The 26,367-nt window shown below is 38.6% G+C and overlaps 2 protein-coding genes, 1 non-coding gene and 1 pseudogene across 3 annotated transcripts; 3 read left to right on the forward strand and 1 right to left on the reverse strand.

Moving 5' to 3' along the window:
- Nucleotides 1-871: 871 nt before the first annotated feature.
- On the forward strand, nucleotides 872-8,810 carry Mak16 (MAK16 homolog). The gene is made up of 10 exons (XM_026409450.2): nucleotides 872-938; nucleotides 3,116-3,165; nucleotides 3,257-3,366; nucleotides 3,464-3,528; nucleotides 3,721-3,872; nucleotides 4,547-4,601; nucleotides 6,094-6,168; nucleotides 7,052-7,168; nucleotides 7,960-8,025; nucleotides 8,158-8,810. Exons 1-10 carry the CDS (start codon nucleotides 924-926, stop codon nucleotides 8,353-8,355), a joined length of 903 nt encoding a protein of 300 aa, XP_026265235.1. The 5' UTR covers nucleotides 872-923; the 3' UTR covers nucleotides 8,356-8,810.
- A 41-nt stretch (nucleotides 8,811-8,851) lies between these two features.
- Tti2 (TELO2 interacting protein 2) lies at nucleotides 8,852-16,190 on the reverse strand. Its single transcript, XM_026409449.2, has 8 exons — nucleotides 16,169-16,190; nucleotides 14,796-15,507; nucleotides 12,975-13,161; nucleotides 12,290-12,382; nucleotides 10,699-10,886; nucleotides 10,477-10,620; nucleotides 10,126-10,288; nucleotides 8,852-8,965 (listed from the first exon to the last, which is right to left on the reverse strand). Exons 2-8 carry the CDS (start codon nucleotides 15,437-15,439, stop codon nucleotides 8,861-8,863), a joined length of 1,524 nt encoding a protein of 507 aa, XP_026265234.1. The 5' UTR covers nucleotides 15,440-15,507; nucleotides 16,169-16,190; the 3' UTR covers nucleotides 8,852-8,860.
- LOC113197216 (small nucleolar RNA U13) lies at nucleotides 16,186-16,287 on the forward strand. The gene has a single exon (XR_003302657.2). It is a non-coding gene; the product is annotated as a small nucleolar RNA U13 (small nucleolar RNA).
- A 5,348-nt stretch (nucleotides 16,288-21,635) lies between these two features.
- On the forward strand, nucleotides 21,636-21,754 carry LOC113197215 (small nucleolar RNA SNORA70; annotated as a pseudogene).
- The last annotated feature ends 4,613 nt before the right edge of the window (nucleotides 21,755-26,367 follow it).

Below are 26,367 nucleotides of genomic sequence, written 5' to 3' on the forward strand. Positions count from 1 at the left end.
ACTTTCCTCTAGGTCTCCAAACCAGCCTTGTACAGGACAATAGTGTAGTGAAAACAATCACAACTACTTTATAAAGCAATTTAAACTATGTATTTAACATACCTCTAGTTCTTACATATCCCCATTTGAAAAATGGGGCAAGAGTTTGATAAAAGTTAAGTGACTTGTCTAAAGATAATTAGTAAATGCCATAAGTTTTTATAACTTAAGTTTGCCTCCAAAATTAGGGGTAAATCAATGGTTCTGAATCACGGCTTTCACCAGCACGTAGCCAAAGTACAATACTTATTACAATTACTTACTTAATGCCTTCAAACTAAGGGCCCATCCTTATTCAGAGATTGTGCCCTTCTTATTCTTTTAGCAATGACTTTTGGTAGAAACGACCTTTCTTTTGTAGAAACAGTAATTCCTCTAACAAAATGAAAAATTAAAATGGACTGTTAACCCTCCACATTTGTTTTTGAAATACGATCTGACACATGAATTTCCGAGAGTGAGAAGCACAGGGGCTTAGGTTAAAAAGGACTAATTTGGATTTCGAGCTCCGCGCCTACAAAGGAGCGCAAAAAGAGCAATCCTGCCCCCCACCGCGCCAAGGTCCGCGGGCCGAACGAAGCAGAGAGGGAACTTCAGTCTGATGCTGGAGCAACAGGAGATTAACCTCTACCAGGCGATTCTCCACCACTCTGCCTACACGACTGCGGGACCCCACAGTAAACACAAGTCAGTGCGCGTGCGCGCTGATGTCCTTCGCTTGAAGGCACACAGGAGCGCACGACAGTTAGATCGCCAGGGGGCGCCTGTGGCTTCGAGAAGTCCAGTTTCTCGCGAGACGTGAGGCTAGGCTTTCCGGAAGTGACTGCCCGGAAGAGCCGGGTTCTTCCCGGAAGCATGCGCTACTTGCTTGGACAGCCGAGACCATGCAGTCAGATGACGTGAGTTTCCTCCTGTTGCTCCCGGGATTTATGCAGTGCGTTTCGCACATTATTAGGGATCAGAAACCGCGTACTCAGCTGGTCTATTTGCCTCGTGCGGTTCCTGACTAGAGGTTTCTAGAACCCTGATTATCGAAAGTGTTTTTGCACGCGTGTCTACGCGAGGTCTCCAGCTCGCTGCGCACGTTCCGTTAAGAGGCCAGGACACTACCCCTCAGACCACGGGGTCAGCTTAACCATTTCCTAGTGCCTAGCGTTAAGGACTTTGTGCCATCTATCATCTGTATTGTTCCTGGGACTTGGGAGGGAGGGAGAAAAGGGGTTATGGCGAAGTTTAGACTTCAAATTTAGGGATCCTGCTCATCCCGGTGCAAGTTACTTTTCAGTCTGCTTTTCCTGTGTTGTTTTTCTTTACATCTGCTCTGTCTGCTTATGTCAGGATTTCAGAAGCATCCTAGGTTGATTCATTTAGCTGTTGGTAAACATACGTTCAGTATTTTTTCAAGAATGTGCCGGGCATGGTGGTAATTACTCGGGTTTGTTAACAGAAACCCCTGCTGTTTTGGAGCACTCTGGTGAGGGAGAAAGTAAACAGGTGAACAAACAAAACAATAGTACTGTGAAAGAAAGATGAGTAATAAATAGAGTGTAATTAGGAGACACTACTTCAGATGGGGCTGATCATGGAAGGTTTCTCTTGAGACCTATAATATGAAAATGAGACAACCACTGAGCATTGGAGAAAACAGTAGAGGTACAGTAAAGCGTTCCAGAAAACACAAAGGTACAAAGATCTGAAGATGGGAGAGAAAGAATATAAAGGACACTCCTATAACTTGTTACAGGAATCAAGAGGATGAGAAGTAGGTATGCTTGTTGAGGCAAGATGATGCAGTCTTATAGGAAGTGTTCTCAGGGCTTTTAGTGGGTGATGATATCAGCTATACCCTTGTGAAAGGTTCTCCCCTTGCTGTGTTGTGTGAAGGACTTCTGAGGAGAGGGAATAAAAGCAAGGAGACTAGGGTAGTAAGAGTGGAGATGAAAAGAAATGGATGACTTTAGGTTTGTTCTTTAGGTAAGTAACAAGACATGATGATGAATTGAGCCAACAAATGGGACAAATTAGGGGATTTTGATTTAAATAGTTTATTCGTGATTTTATTTATTAAAATGGGGAAGACTAGAGAAGCAGTGCCATGTTCTTTAGAGGCGTGTGGAACTCAGATCTTTATTTGAATATGTTAATAGTTATGATGTCTTTTAGACGTTGAAATTGAAGTGTCAAGTGGGCAGCTGGATGCAAAGACAAGAGTAGTCCTCAGGAAAGAAGCCTTAATTGGGAGATGGCTATTTTGGAGTCATTGTTTTAGAGATGATATTGAAGTCACAAGCCTGAATTTCCTGCTTGTCCAGTTTCATTTCCTATAAAATTCTCAAAATGTGTTCTATTCTTTGACCTTTCTTCAACTACTTTAAAGCTTTTTCTCAGTTCCTTAAGGCAGCTCTCTCAAAGGTTCTTACACTATCATACACTTCTGTGTGGCTCTTAGATTGATTGCTACTTTGTGATGCTTTGTTACATATTTTCCCCCTAACTAGATAGATAAAACTCTTAGAGAACTATGCCTTCTTTTCATTCCTTACAGTGTCAGGACTTGGAGCCTTAAATATATAAGAAATGCTGAGTGAATAACAGGAACATCAGCCAGTGAAGGATAGCAATAGAGAATTTTCCATGCCCTCCGTGAGATAAAGTTGTGGTATATATATGCCCAAATAGTATTGTGCAGCCTTTTATAATGGAAAGTGAACATATATGTAAAAAAGCAAAGTTACAAAGTACATATAATATGATCTCATTTTTGCTTAAAATGTACACACAGGTACACTGTAGTTGGTGCCACACAAATTCTGGAAAAACAGAATACTAGTGAAATTTTATCTCTGGGTAGTCACATTATGATTATTGCTAATTTGTATTCATTTTTTTTCCTACAGGAATCTGTGCAAAGAATTTGTGTAAAGAAAACAAGTTAGGCTTTCTTAAAAACCATTTCTTCCATTCCTTAAAGACTTCTTTCCTTAGTAAAGCATACCTTGATGTGTAGCATTGTCTTTTTAAATTAACATAGCATCTGTTGGGCCACCTGAAGGGTATTTTTACTTCTGTCTTGCAGGTTATCTGGGATACACTAGGAAACCGGCAATTTTGTTCCTTCAAAATAAGGTAAGACTGTATTTGCAACCTGGACTAAAATTCTTTTAGTTGCTCTGTTGGTAACCATTTTATAATCTATGTTTATTTCCTCCTATTCTAGAACCAAGACTCAGGGCTTTTGCAGAAATGAATACAGCCTAACTGGACTGTGCAATCGATCATCCTGTCCGCTGGCAAATAGTCAATATGCTACTATCAAAGAAGAGAAAGGTAATTCCTTCTTCTATAAGAACTACTAAACATCCTTTTAAAAGGATGTTTCTCAATCTCTCTGAAGTAATATTAAAGATATTTTTTTATCCTTCAGGACAGTGCTACTTGTATATGAAAGTTATAGAACGAGCAGCTTTTCCTAGGCGTCTCTGGGAACGGGTAAGACTCACAAAGAAACTGTAGTGACTATTAAATCAAGAGCAAAGATGCCACATGTCTTTTCTCTCTTCCTTGACCATCTCTAGATTAAACGTCTGAAGCCATTCCCACTAAGATTTTTAATGGTGGTGTTGATGGTGAAATCTTAATCATTTGCCCTTGCTCCTCAAGCTTCCTTTTTCTGTTTGGTAGGTTCGGCTTCATAAAAACTATGAGAAAGCACTGGAGCAAATAGATGAAAACCTAATTTACTGGCCCCGCTTCATTCGACACAAATGTAAGCAGAGATTTACCAAGATAACCCAGTACCTAATTCGAATTAGAAAACTTACACTAAAGCGACAGTAAGTGTTTGTATGTTTGTTTATTTTGAAACCTTCTTTACATAGAGCATGTTATTAATCTGAGATTGTTAAACTGCTAATAATGCTTTCTATTAAATTCAGCTTTGTATAATCTTGTATGATATGCTAAAAAGAAATTTTAAAGATGTGTCTTTTGATTTGCAGGATTTTTAAAACAAGAGTATAACTTTATTATCTCCCCACTCCTTGCCTGAAAATATGCTTCAAAATTTTTTCTTTTATAATTCCCTGAGGAAATCTTAACATTAGGGATTTGAAAATTGTCTAAAACATGATAAACAGGAATGTAAGACTTTTACTTTCTAAAAGTGTTAGACCCTGATGTTTTTTCATTGTCATGTGCAGAGAATGTTAAAGATGATATTAATCTTCTACAGGAAATTCCTATTTATTAGTTCACTGAAACATTAATCTTAGTATAGCGAATGCCCTCAGAAACCTCAGGATGTCTAAAGCAAACAAAAACACCTATGGTAAAATATATTTTAAAATAGCTGGTTTATGATAGCATTGAATTTCTGGAAATTTTTAAGTAGTATATTTTGCTGTATTGAGCTGAGCCTTATAAAACCAATTCCAATCTTTTTATCTTTTAAAAGCAACACAAAGCACATGAACCTGGATTTTCTGATAAAGTGTTTTATTTCTCCTAGGAGAAAACTGGTTCCTTTGAGTAAGAAGGTAGAGCGTAGGGAGAAAAGAAGAGAGGTAACGTAACTTACTTTTCACACTCATAGCTTTTGTATTTTCATTGTGGTAGCGGTAGTAAGCAAGGTACATGAGAAAGATTCAGTTACTGTTTTTCATGTAAACTGTTCAGCCCTGGATAATGGCGCACTAATCAATAGCAATATTAGTTGCCTATGACAGCTGAGTTTTTTGTATTTTAGGATTATGTATTTTTAGGTTAAAATATGGATGCTTTAGGGATGTGTATAGTGGAAACAATGTCTTAAGAGATTAAATAGACAAAAACAATGTCTTAATACAGATTCATAATTCCTTAAACTCTTGAAGTCAGATGTTTTAAGAATTCAGAATTCTGATGTTGCTTTTCTTATATATGATGTTAACTTCAGCAGAATTTGAGCATTATCTTTAAATAGCCAGATGTCTGGTCTGGATGTATCTGATTGATAAATTGAATTTTCTGCAGTTTAAAATTGCTGGTAAAGAATTGGAAACTCTGCTTTGATCATAGATTATTTACTTCTGTGAGGTAAATTGGGCAATTTTGTTACTAAAGTGATGAATAGTAACATTGTTGTATCCTGGAACATGTGCTCTAGTCAGAAATCTCCAACCTTTGTTCAGAACAGTATACCTGTCCACCTCCTAAAATTACCTTATGCTTCAAGACCTAGGAATCTACTATTCCTGACCAGTTCAAATTTTCAGTCCTTCTTGGTATTTGCTTTGCTTACCTCCCTTTTACCAACAGACATTTGCCTAATGTCCTATCCTTTTAAGAAATAGCTTTATCAATCTTTTGATGCTTTTGTTCCCATGAATAACATATAAAGTTTTGTATCTCAAATATATCACATCATTGGTCTCCAAACTTTTTGATGGGTCCATCAATTAAAGTTTTTTGAGTGTGCCGGGCATGGTGGTGCTTGCCTATAATCCCAGCAATTCCAGAGGCTAAGACCATTGCACCTGGTCCTCCATTTCTCTTTAAAATGCTTACAGAATGAATTTTTTCAAAAAAAAAAAAATTTCATCCTGAAACTCATTATTGAAGTGTTTTAAATTGTTTTTTAAATTTTAAATTGTTTTTTATGATCTGTACTTAAGTTTTTCTGCTGGATTACTACTACTGACAGCCATTAGTGGAAGAGTTTTTTTTGGTTCTGTCACATGGAATCTAAGATGGTTTTAGAAAGTAGAATTAGGTGAAGGTCTCTATTTCCTTTTCTCAGCTTTTATAAAGTTTGACTTTAGGGATGATAATTTTATGATTCTTATGTAGACATAGTTTGACCTGTCAAAAGCTTTGTTAGAATTAAATTTATAATGCTACTTATAAAACCATGGGAATTTTTAAATTGAAAAGTTCCCAAGAAAGCTTGAGAGGGAATGAAGAAATCTATTTGGTTAGAGGCAAAAGCCTCAATAATAGGATGAAATGGGAAATTTCTGTTTCTGCAGGCTGAAAAAATGAATACTAATGAAGTAAATGGGTTTCTCTCTTTTATAGGAAAAGGCATTAATAGCTGCTCAGCTGGACAATGCCATTGAGAAGGAATTACTGGAGAGACTGAAACAAGATACGGTGAGAAAGCTTGTAACTTTGGGGTACAGGTTTATTTATTTATTTATTTATTTTTGGTGCTGGGAATTGAACCCAGGAGCACTCAACCACTGAGCCATATCCCCAGCCCTATTTTTTTGTATTTTAGTTAGAGACAGTGTCTCACTGAGTAGCTTAGTTAGGACCTTGCTTTTGCTGAAGCTGGCTTTGAACTCACTCCTCCTGCCTCAGCCTCCTGAGCTTCTGGGATTACAGGCATGCACCACCATGCCCTGCACAAGTTTTATTTAAATTCACATAGACCTGGTTTCATTCCCAAACACAACAGTTCTAGATCTCTGTGTAAAACCCTTGGGATGCTCCATTTACCTATAAATCTGGTCTTTAAAGATTTTTTTAAAAATTTCTTTTAAAAAAACTGTTGTGTAGACAACTTAAAATATGCTTTTGCTTTACTATTTACCTTTGTCAGCAAAATTACATTTGTTTTTAATGCTTGGGTTTTATAAATTTCTAAATTTTAAATGTCCTGGTTCCATGCATGCTCCATAGAAGCTACCCATTTGGTATTAACTACTGATTTCTTAAAAGTCAAAAACAGGACAGGTGTGGCACACACCGATAAGCCCGGCTACTTGGGAGGCTTATGCAGTAGTACTACAAGTTCAAACCCAGTTGGGCAACTCAGCAAGACCCTATGTCAAAATAAATAAAAGGGCTGGGGATGTAGCTCAGTGGTGGAGTGCCCCTGGGTTCAATGCCCAGTACTGGGGGTGGGGGGAATGTCAAAAAGAAGACATCAGAAAAACTACTCAAATTCCTGAGGAAGAGATATGTTTGTAGGACAGTAGAATTTCAAGTGAAATACCCAAATGTAGTTAAAGGCAATTTGTTTGTTCTTCAGTATGGCGACATCTACAATTTCCCCATTCATGCATTCGACAAGGCTCTGGAACAACAGGAGACAGAAAGCGACTCTTCAGATGCTGAGGAAAAAGATGACGAAGAAGATGAAGAAGAAGTAAGTCTTGTTTGTTTTTGTTGTCTGGTACTGGAATTGAACCCAGGGCTGCTACATTCCCTAGCTTTTATTTTTTGAGGCTAAGCTGCTGAAGCTGACCTTGAACTCAAAATCCTTCTGCCTTGGCCTCCCAAGTTTCTGGGGTTACATACATGTACCACTGCAATGGCTTGTTTTTGTTTTGACAAGCACTAACATTTAGAACCAGATACATTTTTATGTAATTCTTACACCTTTTATTTATTTATTTTTGTGGTGGTGGGGAACAAATTCAGGCCTTATACAAGCTAGGCAAGCACTCTACAACTAGCTATACCCTTGGTCCCTATTTTATGTAATTGAGAGAGAAAATATTATCTTCAGCCCCTTAACCAAAAATAATTTAGTCACCTTTTCTCTGTCACAAGATTTGACTAGTAGTGGGTGCTTTGTCCTCCACCTCAGCCAACAAACTCTATAAATTAACTATTTTAGTTTTACTTAAGATATTTCGCCTCTAATAATTTAAATATATATAAATATATAAATATTTTAAATATATAAATTTAATATATATTAAATAATACAATAATATATACAATGTATAAATTTAAAAATTTAAATATATAAATCTAAAAATTTAAATCAGGCATGGGAATTATCTGATGTCTCTAAAATTTAGGAGCACTAAACATGGGAATAACTATATTTTGATTGGCTTATACCAAAGAATTTAGCAAAGAGTTTTTACTATATGTCTAAACTGGATCTTTGTTATGTATTCTGGACCCAATCATTATGTTTTATTTTAGGATGTGGGCAAAAGAGAATTTGTAGAAGATGAGGAAGTGGATGAGAGTGATCTAAGTGATTTTGAGGTGAGCTCTGGGGGTAAAAGTTGTCTTTTGGCCTGTGGCAAAAGAATAGTTTCTGAACATAAACAAAAGCAAATAAACACTCTATTTGTTCTAAACTAGCATTTTTCCTTTGATCTTTTCTCTCCATATTAGGATATGGATAAGTTGGAAGTCAGTGGTGATGAAGATCAGGAAGATAAATCCTCCAGTGAAGAGGAAGAAGACAAGACTATTAATGCAAAGCACAAAGGCAAAACACCCTTGAAAGGACCTTTCAGGAGAAAACGAGCCTATGTAGAGATAGAGTATGAACAAGAGACAGAGCCCATGGCCAAGACCAAAACCACATGATTTTCCTCCATTTTTAACCAGGACTGAACATTTTGAACTTTTTTTTTAATCTTAAACATACATACACCTCCAGTTTTTGCTCTTTTATGTACTATTTCACACAATACTTATATTCTTAATATTTATGCCACTTCAGTGGGGCAAGAAATCTGGAGTGAGTGGAAGAAAGCTGTAAGTTGTGAAGAGTATTTTTATACCATATGTGTTGGCAATCACAGCTTGAGCCCAAGAAGCTTAACAGATGAGTCCCTGAAGGTGGAATGAAATTGTGGGTGTAAATATTTATAAATTTTAGCACTAAATTCCTTAGTGTCCTTTTTTCTTTCTCCCATATATAGAATGTCAGGTCTTCAATTTCTTCTTTTTCTCCTTTCCCTATTCCTATGGGGTAAAAGAAAGAAAAAAAGTTCCTATTTTAAATGTTTAGTGTAATAATACCTTTTCCCACAACTCCATTCATACAATCTGGAATGGAAAGAAAATTCTTTCCTTTTAAAGAGCACTCTTAAGTTCCATGGTAGGGAGTGCCTTCAGGAACCTGTTGCACTTTTCTGATACAGCTCACCACCGTTCTGTCTTCACAGCTTAGGAGAATTTTGGCCAAGAGACCCTGAAACATGAAACCAAACAAACATGGACTTTTTTGAATTGTTACTTTTTCCCCTTTACCTTCATTCTTCTCTAGAAACATACTCGAAGAAGAAAAGAATGGATAACTAGAGGACAGTTCACCAATCAGAATAGGTTACTTCAAAAACCATTAAGCCAGGCACAGTGGTGCATGCCTATAATCCCAACAGCTCAGGAGGATCATGAGTTTAAAGCCAGCCTCAGCAACTTAGCAAGACCCTAAGCAACTGAGTGAGACCCCATCTCTAAATACAAAGAAAGGCTGGGGATGTGGCTCAGTGATCAAGCACCCCTGGGTTCAATACCCAGTACCAAAAAACCAAACTGAAACAAAACATTAACTTGTTTATTCCAGTGTCCTGTTGGTTCAAGAGGCAGCAGTTTAATTCTAACCATAGCAAATTAATCTGGATTTAGACCTCAAAACTTGAAACTGCCCAAGGTTAAGGGCTAAAATGAAATAGTTTGGTTTGTTGTTTTATTTGTTCATTCACACTCTCAAATATTTCTGAGATATGAATTTCTTTTCATGCTACCTTTAGGCTTTCAATTGAAGATTTCTAAATGGAATAAAAAATGAGACAGTCTATTAAGTCTGTTAAATACATATAAATGCACAGATAGCTAGTATAAGCTGTGACTTTGAGTAGTTAACTTTTGTGGAATATAGGACCAAAAAGAATTCCCATATGGATAAATAAAACTATGAGAAAACATCCACCTAAAATGGTTACCTACCCCAAAACAGGAACATTTCTAATAGCTAAGTTATTCAATATTAAACTCATTACTTCTTTTAATTCAAAAGACTAGAACAGAACTTAAATTTTACAAACTCTTGCCTTTGGCTCTAAGCAGTTCTGAATAGCTTTAAAATGAGGGTCTGGGGATATAGCTCATTAAGAGTAATGCTTATTAGCATGTGCTTCAAAGGCTGCCTAGGGGAAAGTGTAGTATCTTGGGATTAATTCCCATCATTAGAAAAAAAGAAAAAGTATTGAACAAACTGTTGAAGACTAGAGGGCTTAGAGATGGGAATATAAAACCCTCTAGGCTTGGTGAGGCACATAAATAGTAAATTATCACAGGAATTACATATAAATAATAAGGGCCAACTAAAACCAAATGGTAGACTCTTACCTTTACTTGTCCTTGAGAACAGTGATCTAAGAGAATCAGGCAGTCTGTGGCCTCCTGTAGCAAGGTGTTCTTAACAGGCTCAGGTGTAAGTGTTGGGTCCCTTGCTACATCACATATAAGTTTCAAGATAGCCTTCAGTAAGACCACAAGTCTGCAAGAAATTCTGCAATCAGAAAGAAAAGACTGTTCACATTCTAAAAGACCATTAACATCAAAACAGAACCAATGATCAGACTTCAGATTTTTGTTATGCATGTTCCTAATACTTTGCATTGAATTACAGAAGTTAAAAAGAGAAAATTGGCCGAGTTTTGCCCCTTTTTAGCACAGCTGTCCACTTGGAAGTTATACCTGGGCCAAGTATACTGCATGAGAAGTTTTAGGGTTTCTAATATTTTCAATCTAGCCTCCTCTTCTGGTCCGTCATAAACCTCCAGATAACTAATGATGACCCGCTCCAGCCTCTTCAAGTGCCGGACAGTTAGGATCCCCAACCTAAAAATAGAAGAGAAAATGTGATGCCAAAGAGTTGAATTTGGGATGTATGGCTAGACCAGCAACCCAGATACTTGCCTCTTCACAAAAGCTGGTAGGTTTCTTGCATAAGTCCTACGTAAGAGAAGGCGATGCTCTGGTTCCATATGGGTTAGGATCAGCCGCAGTACCTCATCACAGTGTGTGGTGGTGCGAGCTCCATCTCCCTTCCAGTGCATGGTTTTCTCCAGGATGGGGAATAAATCCAAGAGACATAGGAGCACAGCCTAAAAGGAATAAATGGAAAGAAACTATATATAGTTCATCTGTTTGCATTCACAACACTCTTGATTTTTCTAAGAACTTCATTAATCATCTACTGTCTTTGGATTCCATGTCATAGCAATTCTAAGATACCAGAGTAATTAATATATTGAATGCAAATTATTTAACACCGTCTTCACATCCTTCATCTCCATTTTTCCTAAGGATTGTTCCTTACTAGTTTGTGAAATGGGAATACTGGCAGAGCTGTGATGTTTATCCAGACTTTAGGAATTTAAGTCTATTGTCACTAAGTAAAAGTGACTTAGTGATAACTTCATATTTACATTTACTATCAATAAACCCACTTCCACACAGAATCTAAGATAGTCCAAATTAGTATCACATTTGTTCATCCTATCTGAAGTTACAGTATCCAGACCCTCCCCTTTTAGTTCTCCTGGGATGCTTGGTTATTCTTAGTGTTTTGCATTTTCAAAAGTCTCTTCTTCACCATCTTAAAAGCCATAAATATACTCTTACCTGTTAGTATGTGGAGTCTCAATAACTCCAAATACTAGTTTAAAAATAAAAGTAAAAAAAAAAAAAAAAAAGAAAAAAAAGATGCTGGAGAGGAGGTAGACAAGACATTAAAAAAGATCAAAGATTAGAGGTATAATTCTGGAAGAGTGCTGCCCAACATGTACAAGGATCTGGGTTCCATTTCCATTCCTCCCCCCCCCCACGCACGCACACACAAACCTGTAATTTTATAGATTTGTTTCTTCTGTCTTCAGAATATTCTCCCTCCTATGAAACTTCTATTCATCCTCATAAGCAAATATCACTTGCTTCCCAAAGCCTTCTAAAACCATCCCTAACACCACCCCAACCTGGTTAGTTGCCTATTGCCAGACATCTGCTGCATTTTACACAAACCTAATATAGTTATCATTTATATTGTTTATGTGTTCAGATATGTGAATACATAATCAATTACCTTACTATCCCTCCAAAGGATTTCTTAAGGCCTACCTAATTCATTTATCTCTGAATCCTACAATAGTTACTGGCACATAATGGGTATCAGTGACTACTGGATGAAAAAATAAATGACACTAAATATTTACATATAATGAGTTTCAAGTGCATATGTTGATGGAAGGCAAGAAAGAAGGAAGAACATTAAAATTAATAAAATAGAACTTTTTCAGACATAATCGACCAATGTAAAGGCAAAACATTGGTTTTTCTTTGAAGACTCAGGTGTGGATGCCTGTCTAATGTTGAGCTATTTTTTAGGCAACAGCTTTTATTTATCCTCATTACTTTATAAGAGAGGAACAGGTCTCTCAACTACTCAGTACTTACATAGTGCAATCTTCTACTCAATTTTGGAAAACTCAAACAGTTGAATAAACCTTACCTGAATGAGGTTGTGTTCTGGCATGTACAGGTGGTTGAAAATGGCATGGTATATGACCTGGGCTCTGTTAAACTGGAGCAAATCAGCAGCTGGCTGCAATCAGACAAGTTATCCAATTAAAAGTTTTCCAAGACTGGCAAAATGTTGGTAATTTTCCAAATTAGATTATGGGTACATGGAGGCTAATTATATCAGTCTATTTCTGCATATATTTTAAAAGCTCTACAATACAAAATTTTTAAGTTTCCTTCAATACTAGCTTGCACATTTGGGTACAATCCCTTTCAGGTTCAGTTTTTTTCCCTTGTTCAAAGTCAACTGTTAATCACTCAAGATCTAGTTATTCAGTATGATAATGATCCATCCTTCCTGTTTCTACTATAACTATCCTTTTTGCTTTTTTTTTTAAAAACTCAGGACCTCATGCATGCTATGAACACACTCTACCACTGAGCTATACTCCTGATTTTTGGGTTGTCCTTTTTAAATTAAACTATGAAACACATCAGGTTGGCAGAGGAGAAATTTAAGAAGAAAAATAAATAAGTGAATTTAATGACTTAATGACTTAAGCTAGTGAATGAACATAAGTGAAAATAATAGGTATATATGACAACTTAAGAATGGTCATGAATAACTAACTCAGTCTGTCCCATCAACACAGGTGACAGCAGAAATTGCTTACCACATTAAGCACAATGTGATGAAGGCAGCGTACACCCAGGATTTTGTTCTCAGTTTGATAATCATCTGAGATGAGCAATGATGGGGGAAGTATCCTTTCTAGGTGTTGGTATAGCCAGGGTCGAGTGACCTGTTGCAGAATCCATGAGAAAACATGTTTGGCAGCAGGGTTATTTTTCCAGGTTTCCCTAAATGCAACATGAAACAACATAAAGTGATGTGATGTTAATTAGCAATATAATTAACCAGTCCAAACTGAACAGAGTATTTTTTATTCTTGAAAAAATACACCCCACATAGGGTAAGTCTTGGTTTTATAACACTTATTTTATGATTTGAGTTAAAATAATTTCCATAATTGGGCTGGGGATATAGCTCAGTTGGTAGAGTACTTGCCTCACATGCACAAGGCCCTGGGTTCAATCCTCAGCACCACAAAAAAAAAAAAAAAGTAATAATAATTTCCATAATCTACACTAAATATAACAATCATCAAGGGCTCTCTGTTTAAAACTTATCCAATGAGAAACAGTTATTTATAACCACAGCTATGTAAAGAATCTGAGGTGACAGTGGTGTTGGTGACTGTTTCAGTACATATGTTCTGAAAAGGGAAAGAGGAATAATGGAAATGTCTTGACATTATTATAAGGGAACAAATGAACCAATACATGAGCACCAATTTAGAGATTATAAAGTGAATTTGCACCTGACTCAACTAATCCTCAAAGTAACTGTTAGTATATACAGTTATATTAAAAATAATGAAACAGCTGGGTTTCATTATTTTTAATATAAATAATATATACTAATATATTATTTATATTAAATAATATATAAATAATCCCAACGTCTCAGGAGGCTGAGGCAGGAGGATATCAAGTTCAAAAACAGCCTCAGACAGGTGAGGTGCTAAGCAACTCAGTGAGACCCTAAATAAAATACAAAATTGGCTGGGGATGTGGCTCAATGGTTGAGTGCCTCTAAGTTGAATCCCTGGTAAACACCTGCCATCAAGGAAACAGAGTCAGAGAGGCTATCTAAACTGGTTCCACTCAGAACAATAAAAGGAAGCCCTTGGGCTGGGGTTGTAGCTTGGCAATAGAGCGCTCACCTAGCATGCGGGAGGCCCCGGGTCCCATCCTCAACACCACATAAAAATAAGTAAATAAACAAAATAAGTAAATAAGCAAAATAAAAGTATTGTGTCTAACCAAAAAATAAATATTAAAAAAAAGAAGCCCTTGTCCTCCATGTTTCTGGTAAAAATGACAGTTTATGATTTTTTTTGTCATCACTTCAGTGCTACAAATACTTCCAAAGTAACAAGTGAAAAAAAGAGTCATTATTTTTTCATTCCAAATACTGCTTCTCTATCTAAAACCTAGTGATGAGTTTAAAGATCCCCAAATTGAAATTCGAACTTTTGTTTTTGTGGTGCTGGGGAATCAAACCCAAGTCCTGCCACATGTTAGGCATGATTATACACTCCCAACCCCTCAAATCATAAGTTTTTAAAATCCTCTCCAAATCCCTATCTTTACCTAGGTTAAGAAACATAATTCCAGATCAATGGGACAGGATTTCCAATTTTTTAAAGGCAAATGTCTAGTGCCAGAAAGAACACTGTAAAATCAAGCCTGAAAACTTTGGTTTTAATCTCATATTTACTGCTATCTAGTGCATTTTTAACAAACCAGTTTTTAAGAGATCTACTATTACAACATCTTTATTTTCCTGATGAATAAACTTGGGTTCTTTGAGCTCTAACCTTCCACTACATTAGGTTGAAGCTCATGTGGCAAAGGGCAGGAGTACTCACTTATTCAAATCGGGTTTGAGTAGCCCCATTACCACAATAAATTTCCCTTTCTCATCTTCATTTTCTCCGCGTAAGAATCCTGCCTCAGAACTGCATCCAGTAACTCGAAGTAATAAGGAGAGCACCTCTCCAGCAACCTCCTGAGATTTTGGGCTGGTCCATGGTTTCTCCAAGCAGTGTGTGATAACAAAAATATAGATGGGTCCTGCCAAGTGACGTAGGCCTGTCTCCCATGCAGGGCAGTCAAGAGAATTCTTGGCAGTCTCGACTTTCCCCAACAGTTTAAGAAAGAGTAACCCAACTTCTGCTGCTTTCTCAGCTACTTCAGAGTGACCATCACTTCCACCTTCCTCTTCTTTGTATGGGGCTGCGTACTTTCCCAGAGCTTTTGCCACCTGCCCCAGTAGTTCAGGTATTCCACGGTGCGGTTCGCCACTCCCCTCAAATAATCTGTTACATTCTGTGGCTTCTATTAGAGCACGGAGGTCTTTAAGAGCGACATCTCTTGAGTTGCTTTGTCGTGCCTCCTGGCCGGTAAGGCGGTGCAAAATCTTGGAGAAATTCTGTTCGAGGGCAGAGAGAGACCACTCGCCAGGCAAGGACGAGCCTTCCCGCGGTGTTTCCTTCGCGCTCTCAAGCTCCATTCCTCCGGCTGCAGCAGTAAAGATGTGGTCTCCGTTGGGGCAGGAAGCTAGAGGCTGGATAGGACCCACTAAAGAAGGGAGAGATGACTCGGAAGCTGGAATTATGCCAAAGGACAGTTAACTATATTCAAATAAAAGGGCGAGACGTCTGGGAGCAGGGTGACAAGTTTGACCGGGATAATAAAGTGCAAGGGAAATGCGCCTTGCTGGTAAAAAAGTCTCAGACTTGTAACTGGGAAGTGGAGAAACTACTCTTTCTGAAGACACCCCACTTCCCCTCCATTTTTTCTTTTTCTTTTTTTTAAAGAAAGAACCTGGTGAGCTGAGACACGAACACAATAAGAAAGCGAGTACCTGCCGGGTATCCCACACACCGCCTGTGTCTGGCAGTATCCGGCACCACCAAACGTCGTTGCCGCAAAGCACAAGGCTAACTTCCGCCGATACTGACGCAATCTTCTATTTCACGACTTACGGTCGGAAAGCCATAAAGATAGGCTAAGAAAGCAGGCAGAAAAGGTGGAGCTCTAGCGAATATATTTACATATGTAAGCACCCACTCACTAATTTAGTTTGTTTTGTTTTGGGAAGATGGGAAAGAAAGTTGTCACAGAGTATCAGCCCTGCTTTTTGAAGTGTACAGGAATTTTTGTGTTAAAATTGGATATATATAAAATTATATAATCACCCTATTCGAAAAATTAGTGGCACATACTTGGGACTGCTTACCAGAAACAACGGTTCCGATCCTTCGGTTCATAAGTGTGATGATTGGGTGTTCACGCTCTTGTGTGAGATGTGCCTCCCTCTAAACCTTGTTACGACACCGGCACATTACCCGTCTGACGTGAACTTCAAGGATCCTACAACCCTTTTCTCACGTTTCGAAGTTCAAAGAATCATAATCTCTTGGGCTTTCGTTAGCTTATATACTAGCCCCAGCTTTTAAAGTGTGCGTTTTTTCTTTTCTTTTTTTTCATTTAAGTGCAGGTGGCTAATTTTGTGTAGGTGTATCTTTTATTTTGGAAACTGTTCCTTGTGGATAGTGTCAAACATTTCACCAAACGGAGCGCGGTCACTCCCGCACCCAGCCGTAGGAGTGGCTTTCTGCACAGTCCCTCCCGTGCGGGGGCGCGTAGCTCCGGTTCTGGGCTCCTGGCTGCGAGTAGAACGAACCCCAGAGCGACCGCCAGAGAGCGGGAAGGGCGCAGGCCTGGCAGGCTGGGGCTCCTGGAACTAGGTCCAGGACCGAGGTCTTGGTAGAGTTTTAACCAGGCGCCCCGCATCGAGTCCTTGACCTTAGTCCATTTCCCGCCGTGCAGACCTCATTTCCCCCTCTCATTGCAGTTTCCCCGGGGGCGGAATTGCGTTCGCTTAACTTTAGTGAAGCTCCTCCGGGCCTGGTCTCCGGGCACTGTGCCCTGCCCCTTTGGGAGTTTGCCAGCTTCTATTCCTCAGAGGTGTCACGGTGTCCCAGGAGTCTGAAGAAGCCAACGTCGTTTGTGCCAAGGCGTGGGCAGGAGCGGAAAAAATACGGACTTGAGCATCAGGAGGGTCGGTAGAGACTACCCGGCAGTTTCTCGGAACCGGATCCACGGGGAGGCTCTACTCCTCTCTGCTGCCACCCGGCAGCCCTGCCTGTGGCCAGCGGCCTGTGCCACCCTGCAGCAGAGGCTTTGGGTTTTATCCCGCCTCCAGGTCCCTGAAAGTCCAGAGGAAGCCCCTTGTGGCCTCCGGATTGTGAGTGTGTGTGATCGAGGAGTGAGCCGTGACACGTCAGGGGTTCCTTGTCCCCCTGGAGGTGGTTATGGTGCAGGGGGCTATACGACCCGCATTTCTTGGCATGTTCTTGGTACAGGACTTGCAACTAACCTATCTACTCTGTCTTCCTTTCTGCCTTGATTTTTTTTTTCTTCCCTGTGACTTTGGGCAAAAGTTCAATATTCCAAGAATATTCTATGCATTATTTTTTTTATATTTTTTTGGTAGTTGTACACAATAACTTTTATTTATTTTTATGTGGTGCTGAGGATCGAACCAGGGCCTTGCACATGCGAGGCAAGCGCTCTACCGCTGAGCCATAACCCCAGCCCCTGCCTTAATTTTTTTTTTTACTGGAAAAAAAATGTAGTTGATAATAGTCCCTACGTGCCTCTTAGGATTGTTTTGAGAAAGCAGTTAAATACATACAAACTGCTTAGAACAATGTGTGGTCAGTGGAAAGTTCGATCATATAGATGTTAGCTCTTATTGTTATACCACAATTCCCGTGTTCACTCACATTTCCTCTTTCCAGGGGAATTTTGTCGTTATGACCCTCCTTCTTGGCCTTTGTCATTTGACCTTCCCTTCTCTGACCAACTGGTGGCACTCCTGATTTTCTCAGCAATTCCAATCACTAATAAACATTTCCTCCCAAGAGGACTTACCCTTCTACAGGCCCAAGTGGAGCAAGATGCCAATCAATAGGCAGCTATTGTATCCTTCCTGTGTGGGAGCATTTCTTCCCTGTACCATGTATCCCTTGTGCTAAGTGGATCCAAGCTCACACTTGATGTGAGGAAAGTAATTGTATTGTAGACATTTCCCCCTCTACACAGAGTTTCCTGAAGCCAGTGACCATGTCTTTATCCCTAGTGCCTGGCACAATTTAGTAATGCAATAAACGTTTTTTGAACCCACATGTCCATCCACAGAGGACTGGCTGAATAGACTAGGGTAAATCCACACAATGCAGCTCTGTGTGGCTGAACAGAGAAAAGAGGACCATCTCTGTGGACTGCTGTGGAACTCCAGAATACGTTGTTAAGTGAAAAGAGCACTGTGGAGGACATGTATGTTGCCTTCTTTTAAGAAAGATGGACAAATAGGAACAATGATGTGTGTATATCCTTACACCTGAAAGCAGCAACAGTGGAGTATAAATTGCAAACTAATAAAATATTACGTATAAGAAAAGTGCAGGATGAAAGGAATAGGGATGGAAGCTAGACTTCTCTGTATATACAGCATTTTATAGTTTTGACTTAATAGCAAAAGAATCCCATAAATGTTTGTGTAATTATTTTTTTAATTATTTATTTATTTTTTTAGTTTTAGGTGGACACATATCTTTGTTTAATTTTTATGTGGTGCTGAGAATCGAACACAGTGCCTCATGCTTGCTAGGCAAGCACGTTACCACTTGAGCCACATCCCCAGCCCCATTGTGTAATTATTTTTAAAAAGAAATTAACAGGGGCTGGGGATGTGGCTCAAGCGGTAGTGCGCTCGCCTGGCATGCGTGTGGCCGGGGTTCGATCCTCAGCACCACATACCAACAAAGGTGTTGTGTCCGTCGATAAATAAAAAATAAATATTAAAAATTCTCTCTCTCTCTCTCTCTCTCACTCTCACTCTCTCTTTAAGAAAAAAAAAAAGAAATTAACAAAGCATGTTCTACAGAAAAAAATTAAAAATACCTTGAGTCATCAGCATGACCACATAGAAAAGTAAGAAAATGACTTCGAAGCTTATTAATATGGCTATATTCCCTTAATGTGATATTTTCTAAGGACAAAAAAAAAATGGTAAAGAAATCAACTGCATTTAGAAAGAATAATGTATTGTAATGTACTATTGTATTATAAATGATTTATATATATTACCAAATAGTTAAATATGTTAATATTGTTAGAACCCAAAGTTTCCAGTTACAGACAAAAAAGATAAAATTATCAAATAAATAAAATTTGGTGCAAACTCTATAACCTGAAATTCTAATGGGCAATGTCAGTATGAATTTATGAATTGTCTTCATTCTACAAAATGCACACGTCCTAGTTGTGTCCACTAAAAAGGCCAAAAAGCAATAATAATCCAATGACCGCTGTCCAAATTCAAAGTCTAAATGCTTTTTTTCATTACCAGGAACAAGGAATGGTTTCAGAAATGACTGAACTGGGGCAAGAGCTGTGCTGTACAGGATGAGCCTGTAGCATTTTGCTATGCCAGAAAGCCAGGTAGCTGCCAAATATTACCAAGGTTACATGGAAAGAACCCTGGAGCCAAGATAAAGGTGCACCCTTTGGCCAAAGATGGAGCAATTTAGTCATGAAAAGGATAATAATGGTCATGATTGAAACATATTAAATATATACAAATCAATGAATTGGTAATGATGTTAACAAGAACATTCCTCATCATTCACCTTTTGAGAGCCTAAGAAACCAACTTTATTTATTTATTTGTTTGTTTTTAGTATCAGGGATTTGGTTTGGTTTGGATATGAGGAGTTCCCCCCAAAGTTCCTGTGTTAATGCAGAAATGTTAGGAGGAGAAATGACTAGATTACAAGAGCTGTAACCTAATCAGTCCATCCTAGTTTGAATGGAAAAACTGGGTGGAAACTATAGGCAGGCGGGGCATAACTGGAGGAGGTGGGTCACTAGGGGCCTGCCCTGGAAGGGTTCATTTTCCCTGTGCCCACCTCACCCCCACCCTGCCCTTCTGCTACCAGACCCCACTGTGAGCTGAGTAGCTCCAAGCAGCCTTTGGTGCTGTCTTACCTTGGGCCCAAAGAACAATTGTGGCTCTGAAACCATGAGTCAGAATAAACTTTTCCTCCTCTTGGTTGTTCTTGTTAGGTATGTTATGCCTAGCATGCCCTGGGGTCCATCCCCAGTACCATAAAAAAATGAAAGGAAGGAAGGAAGGAAAGGAAATTATATATCTGGAATGTACTTTAAAATACTCCATGGGAAGGGTCGTGATGAAGGCACGGCCAAGAGACAGACGCAAGAGTGTAAGTGTGTTGACGGTTGTTGAAGCCAAGTGGTGTTCATGGGTGCCATTTATATTAGTGTTTGTACTTTAGCATAATTCTGAAATTATTCATAATAAAAATTGATGTGAGGGCTGGGGATGTGGCTCAAGCGGTAGCGCGCTCGCTTGGCATGCGTGTGGCCCGGGTTCGATCCTCAGCACCACATACAAACAAAGATGTTGTGTCCACCGAAAACTAAAAAATAAATATTAAAAAATTTTCCCTCTCTCTCTCTCTTAAAAAAAATGATGTGATTGCATTTATATTTTTTTGTTTTGTTTGTGCAGTTCTGGGTTGTTGTTTTTTTTGTACTAGGGATTGGATCCAGAGGTGCTTTTACCAGAGTCACTGAGCCACATCTCCAGCCCTTTTTGTTTTTATTTTGAGACAAGTTCTCATTAACTTGCTTAGAGCTTTGCTAAATTGCTGAGGCTGACTTTGAACTTAGCGATCTTCTTGCCTCAGCCTCCCAAGTCACTGGGATTATAGGTGTGAGCCATCATGCTGTGCTTATTGGGTCTGTTCAACTCCCAAACCTGTGCTTTTCACTGCTCTACCAATTCTTTTTACAATCCTGAAACCTCACTATCATTGAACATCACATGAATGGTACTGTACAGAGGCTAAGGCAGTGACCTAGGGGAGCCCACAGTCTTTAGGAGAATGAAAAGCAATTTCATCTGTGTTAGTCTTTACGCTGCATGTTTCCCTCCATTCAATCCTCACAATTTAAATTTACAGAGTGCCATTATTATCCACATTTGACTTATTCTCCTAGACTATTTTCCTTCACTTTTTTGGAAAGCAACCCAGCAGCATCTCCTAAAAGAATAAATAAATTCAGTAGCAACTCTACTCCTGCAACTATCACATGAAAATAACCATTTGCAAAGATATAGGTTTAAGATTGCAAAGATAAATGAGTAGTTTTATTACATCACCACTTGTATTGCAAGATGGAGTTCAGCAACGGTATGTCCCCACTGGGGAATTCTCCATTTTTTAAAAGAATGATGTGGAGCTCAATTGATAACATTGTTAAGTGGTGCCTGTATGATGAAGAGATACTGTGAGCCCTGCTTATAAGATAATGCTTAAAAAATAATGTTCTGTACATATGGATTCATACATATGTGGAGTTCCCCTGAGTACCTGAACACCTGAGTAAGGAGAAAACGTAGGTGGATACACCCCTGGTCCTCCACATAGATGGGTGACCTTGAGAGGCAGGCTGGATGGTGTTGATGTGGGGGAAGGGAGGCCAAGAAGAAGATGGAGAGGATAAGAAAAAAAAGTGGGGGAGGGGAAATGACCACATGTTTTACAAATCAGCCTATGATTATATTTGCATATTTTATAAAATATGTATAAATGTAATTGTGTAAAAAAGATTAGCACTTAAAATATTTTGTTAAGAAGGAACAATGTGCATTGGTTGCAAACAGCAGTCTCTTTGGCCGTGTGCGGCCTGTTGCTCATATGAGTCGCCCAAAGAGACTTTGGAGACAGGACTTTCCGGTGCATTTTCATATCTGTGATCTCATGCTGTCTACAATCTAGGTTCCAGAGAGGTGTGCAGGGTATCTTTGGGAGACCCCAGAGCATGGTAACCAGGGTTTACGTTGGCCAAGTAAGTCATCATATCCATCCTCACCAAGCTGCAAAACAAGGAACGTGTGATTGAGACCCTATCCAAGGCCAAATTCAGGTTTCCTGGCTGCCAGAACATTCACATCTCAAAACTTTTACGAAGTTTAACACTGACGAATTTGAAGATGTGGTAGCTGAGAAGTGGCTCATTCCTGATGGTTATGAGGTCAAATATGTCCCCAGACATGATCCCTGAACAGGTGGAGAACACTGCACTCATGACGGCTTCCACTGTGTTGTCCCCTCCTTAATCACACTCACCAATAAATCTTGTATCCAAAACAGAAAGAAGAAAAAAATAAATAAAAAGGAAGAGGAGGAAGAGAAACAGAAAATTACAGTAAATTCCAAGGAATTTGCAGCTAAACATTGTGCAATACTTGTCAGCTTTCCAAAGACTACATGATTAACAATTTGGGGTAAAAACCTCTTCATAAGAAAAAAGAAACAGAAGTATCTTCTGCCTTCTATGAGTAATGACTAATGTAATGAAAGCATGACAATATCCCACTTTGGTCTTTCCAGGTTCCTATAGTGTAAACATGGTTAAAATGGGATTTTGAAATACACAGTAAGATAATGATTGCTTTCAGCAGAGTTACTTTTCTGACTACAAGCCAAGTGGAAAAATGATAGTACAGTGTTTGCAGTCTTTGAATGCCTGTTAAGAGTTGCAACTGAGAGCCTTAGGGCTAGGTGTAATAATGGTGCAGGCCTGTAATCCCAGTTACTCAGCAGGCTGAGGCAGGAGGATCACAAGTTCAAGGCCAGTCTGACAGTCTAATCAACTTAAAGGGACCCTATCTCAAAAAGAAAAGAAAAAGAAAACCTGAATAAAGTTCTCTACCTTCATGGTTTTTATTTTTCCTCATTTACTTTTATCACCAATTTTAGAGGTCAAAGAGATAAGCAAAATACTCCCATTAGTTTTTCCATAGGTAACACCTCTGACATTTGGGTCACCATGCTGGCAATGGTTGCCCAAATTGTTTTTCAGGAACCGGTAAATGGCTTCAAAAAGTTGAAACCCCCAGCCCTTTAACTTAAGCTGACACAAGTGTTCTATAGGTCACCTTTTGACACCAGAAAGCCAAAACTCTACCCTTAGTGCAGACTAACAAATTGTTTTCTGAACAAGGAAGATCCTTGACTATGCGTGCAGAGACTTTTGATTGTGATCACTTTTTCTTACCTCCAATCACCTTGCCCCCTGCCTCTGACCACCCTGCTGCATTATCTAATCATTAACCCTAAACCCTATCTTCAGGGACGTGAATTTAAAACTTGGATTTCTGTCTCCTCATGTTTGGCCACCTTGTGAATAAACTCTCTTTTATGAACCTCATTGGTTCAGTGATTGGTATACTGTGCTGTGGGCAAAACCAGCCAGGTTTGGTAACAGGATGAGGCAATCACTATATCCTTTTGCATATGAGGCTGAAAAATTGTTTAATATTATGGATTATGGAAGACTGGTTTGGACTCAGGAATAGACTAATTAATTGTTTTGAAGAATCTACTAATATACTAAGAATCCTGTTTGTTAAATTGGTAGAACGAGCCGCTAAACAAAATCCTTTGAAAAAATTGCAAAGAGCTATCAACACAGGAATCTCAACATGATATATTCATCAAAAATAATGGAATCTCTCTCTTTTTTTTTTTTTAGAGAGAGTGAGAGAGGAGGGAGAGAGAGAGAGAGAATCTTTTAATATTTATTTTTTAATTCTCGGCGGACACAACAACTTTGTTGGTATGTGGTGCTGGGGATCGAACCCGGGCCGCACGCATGCCAGGCGAGCGCGCTACCGCTTGAGCCACATCCCCAGCCATGGAATCTCAACATGATATATTCATCAAAAATAATAGGCATATCCATGTTCAGAATTCAACTAAATCTGGCTGCTTTCTCTGTGATAGAAATTTATTACATCTCCATTGCACTTTTCTCCCTCCTAAAACTCCAGGATTGTTTAGCTTCCTTTTCGCCTTGTGCTTTCAGTGTGGTATTTCTACAATATCTTTTATTAAAATTAGGTGGTCCTTGATTTAAGACCAAAGCCTATAACTTCGTAGGGGTGGATCCTGTTTTTCATTGAGGCTCCACTTCAGTAGTATATTTCCTTTCTATCTTCTCTACAGTCATTCCCTTTATTGTGCCTGAATGCTCAATTTCATCATGAAAATGATCTCACTGATGCCACCTTCCTCTCCAGCAACCAACCAATCACCCCATATCTCTGTCCAGCAAAATGTCTTCAAACATAAGGTAAAACAAACCAATTCTTCCACTATCGTTACTTCATTTTTTTTAAGGAAATTTGCAATTGGTTATATGTATGTCTCTTACTGATTTAAAATTTTATAATAGTTATTTTTTTTACTACTTTTTTTCAATGTTGGGGATTAAATCCAGGGCATGGACCCCTGCTAAGCAAGTACTTTACCACTGAACTATACCCCCAGCCATATAATAGTATTTAAAAATACAGTCTAAAAAAAAATGCCATTGAGGGATGTAACTTAGTGACAGAGCACATACTTATTATGTGCAAAGTCCTGAGTTCAACCCCTAGGACCCAAAACCAAAAAGTGCCATTTTCATGTTGAATGAATCAGGCCATAATTTCTGAAACTCCATTTGGGAGATTCTTTCTTTTTCTTCTTTTGGCTGGGGATGAAACCCATCAACTCACATTCGCTAGACACACATTCAGCCACTGAACTATATCTCTAGCCTGATTTCTCTCCCTTGATGTTATTTAATTTGTTCTTCTATCTTCCCCATTTCCTATAAAGAGACAGTTAAGGGGCTCTGGGGTTGTGGCTCAGTGGTAGTGCACTTGCCTAGCACATGTGAGGCATTGGGTTGGATCCTCTCTCTCTCTCTCTATCTATAATATATATATATATATTGTTCATCTAAAACTAAAAAAAAATTTTTTTAAAGAAGCAGGTAGGGATTAGTCTTGAGGGGTTAGTAACTTTTATTGATTGATCTGTTGTAAATTTTCCCATCATTCTTTCCCCTGGTGGCTTTAGCAGCCCAATTGATAATCATTGCTTAATTTAATTAGAGTCACCAAATGGAAGTTTTCTAACTCTATTATTTCCTTTTGCACTTTTTACCTGGAGTTATACTTTAAATGGGAACTTTTCCCTCAACCACTGGCTATTTGACCACATTGAAATGCAACTCATACAGGGAAACCAAGATGGGTGCTTATTCTTTCCTTTTATTTACCAATTTTTACAAAGAGTTTCGTGTCCTGGAGACTTTTGATACCTGATATTTTGTCATTGTTGCTCCTGTCATATCATATGATCTCAAGGAAATTAATAGATATGAGTTCAATGCCATTGTCATACTCAAGTGTCTCATCTTTTGCCAACAGGAGTCCTTTCCCTTTGGCTTCTGTGTCTTTTTTGGCTACTATGTCCCATAGTGTTGGATTGCTTCCTCAATTGAGTCAAGGCTCCAAAGAGCCTTCCAAGGGCAAAAGCTATTTAAAGGCTACCATTTGAACAGTGAAATGCCATTGCTCCTGATTTTTATTGGTTTTAGATTTCTAAGCCTCATTAGTCTTAGTGGCCACATCTAGGAAATATATGTTATTTAGAAAAAAAAAAAAGAAATAATCAGTTCATATTGAAATTTCCAATGCAAATTTAAGATTTCAGGCTTCCACTTTAATGTGAATCTTATCTCTCTTGCACTGAAAATCTTTGTTCTTAATAACATTAACATAATTACTTGTTTTCTGTATCCTAAAACATACACAAAAAAATGTTTTAAAATAGCAACAGTGTTATTACTGAACATAAGATTTTTGAACATAGTTTAGACTTTCTTTTCTCCCCGCCCCACTGCCCCGCAAGGCTTTCTGCATGCTAGGCAAGTACTCTACCACTGAACTACACTTCCAGACTCCATAATTTATGATTCCTTTGCTGTTCCTTTTTTTTTTTTTTTTTTGGTCTTTAGAATACATTTAGTAAGTAATTATAATCAAATTCAATGTTTCAAGTTCTTGGACATAGACTTTTTTCTAGGCAGCTGTAATGGTTAATTGTATAGATCAACTTGGCCAGATAGAAGCATATCCAGATAGTTAGTAAAGTGTTTCTGGTTGTGTCTGTGAGGGTGTTTCTGGAAGAGATGGGTGTTTGAGTCCGTGGACTGAGGTGAGGAAGATTCACCTTTACCTGATATGGATGGGCAACACCTAACCTCTTAAGGGTTAGATGGAGCAAAAAGGCTAAAGGTAAATTCCTCTCTTCTAGAGCGGGAAAACCCATCTTCTACCGTTGGAAATCAAAACTCCAGGTTCGTGGACCTTCAAGATTCTGGGACTGTTGGGCACAGAGGCACATGCCTGTAATTCCAGCAACTCAGGAGGCTGAAGTGGGAGAATTGCAAGTTCGAGGCTAGCTTCAGCAACTTTTTGAGACCCTGTCTCAAAATAAAAAAATA

The sequence above is a fragment of the Urocitellus parryii genome, chromosome 14 (genome assembly GCF_045843805.1).
Source record: "Urocitellus parryii isolate mUroPar1 chromosome 14, mUroPar1.hap1, whole genome shotgun sequence".
NCBI lineage: Eukaryota > Metazoa > Chordata > Mammalia > Rodentia > Sciuridae > Urocitellus > Urocitellus parryii.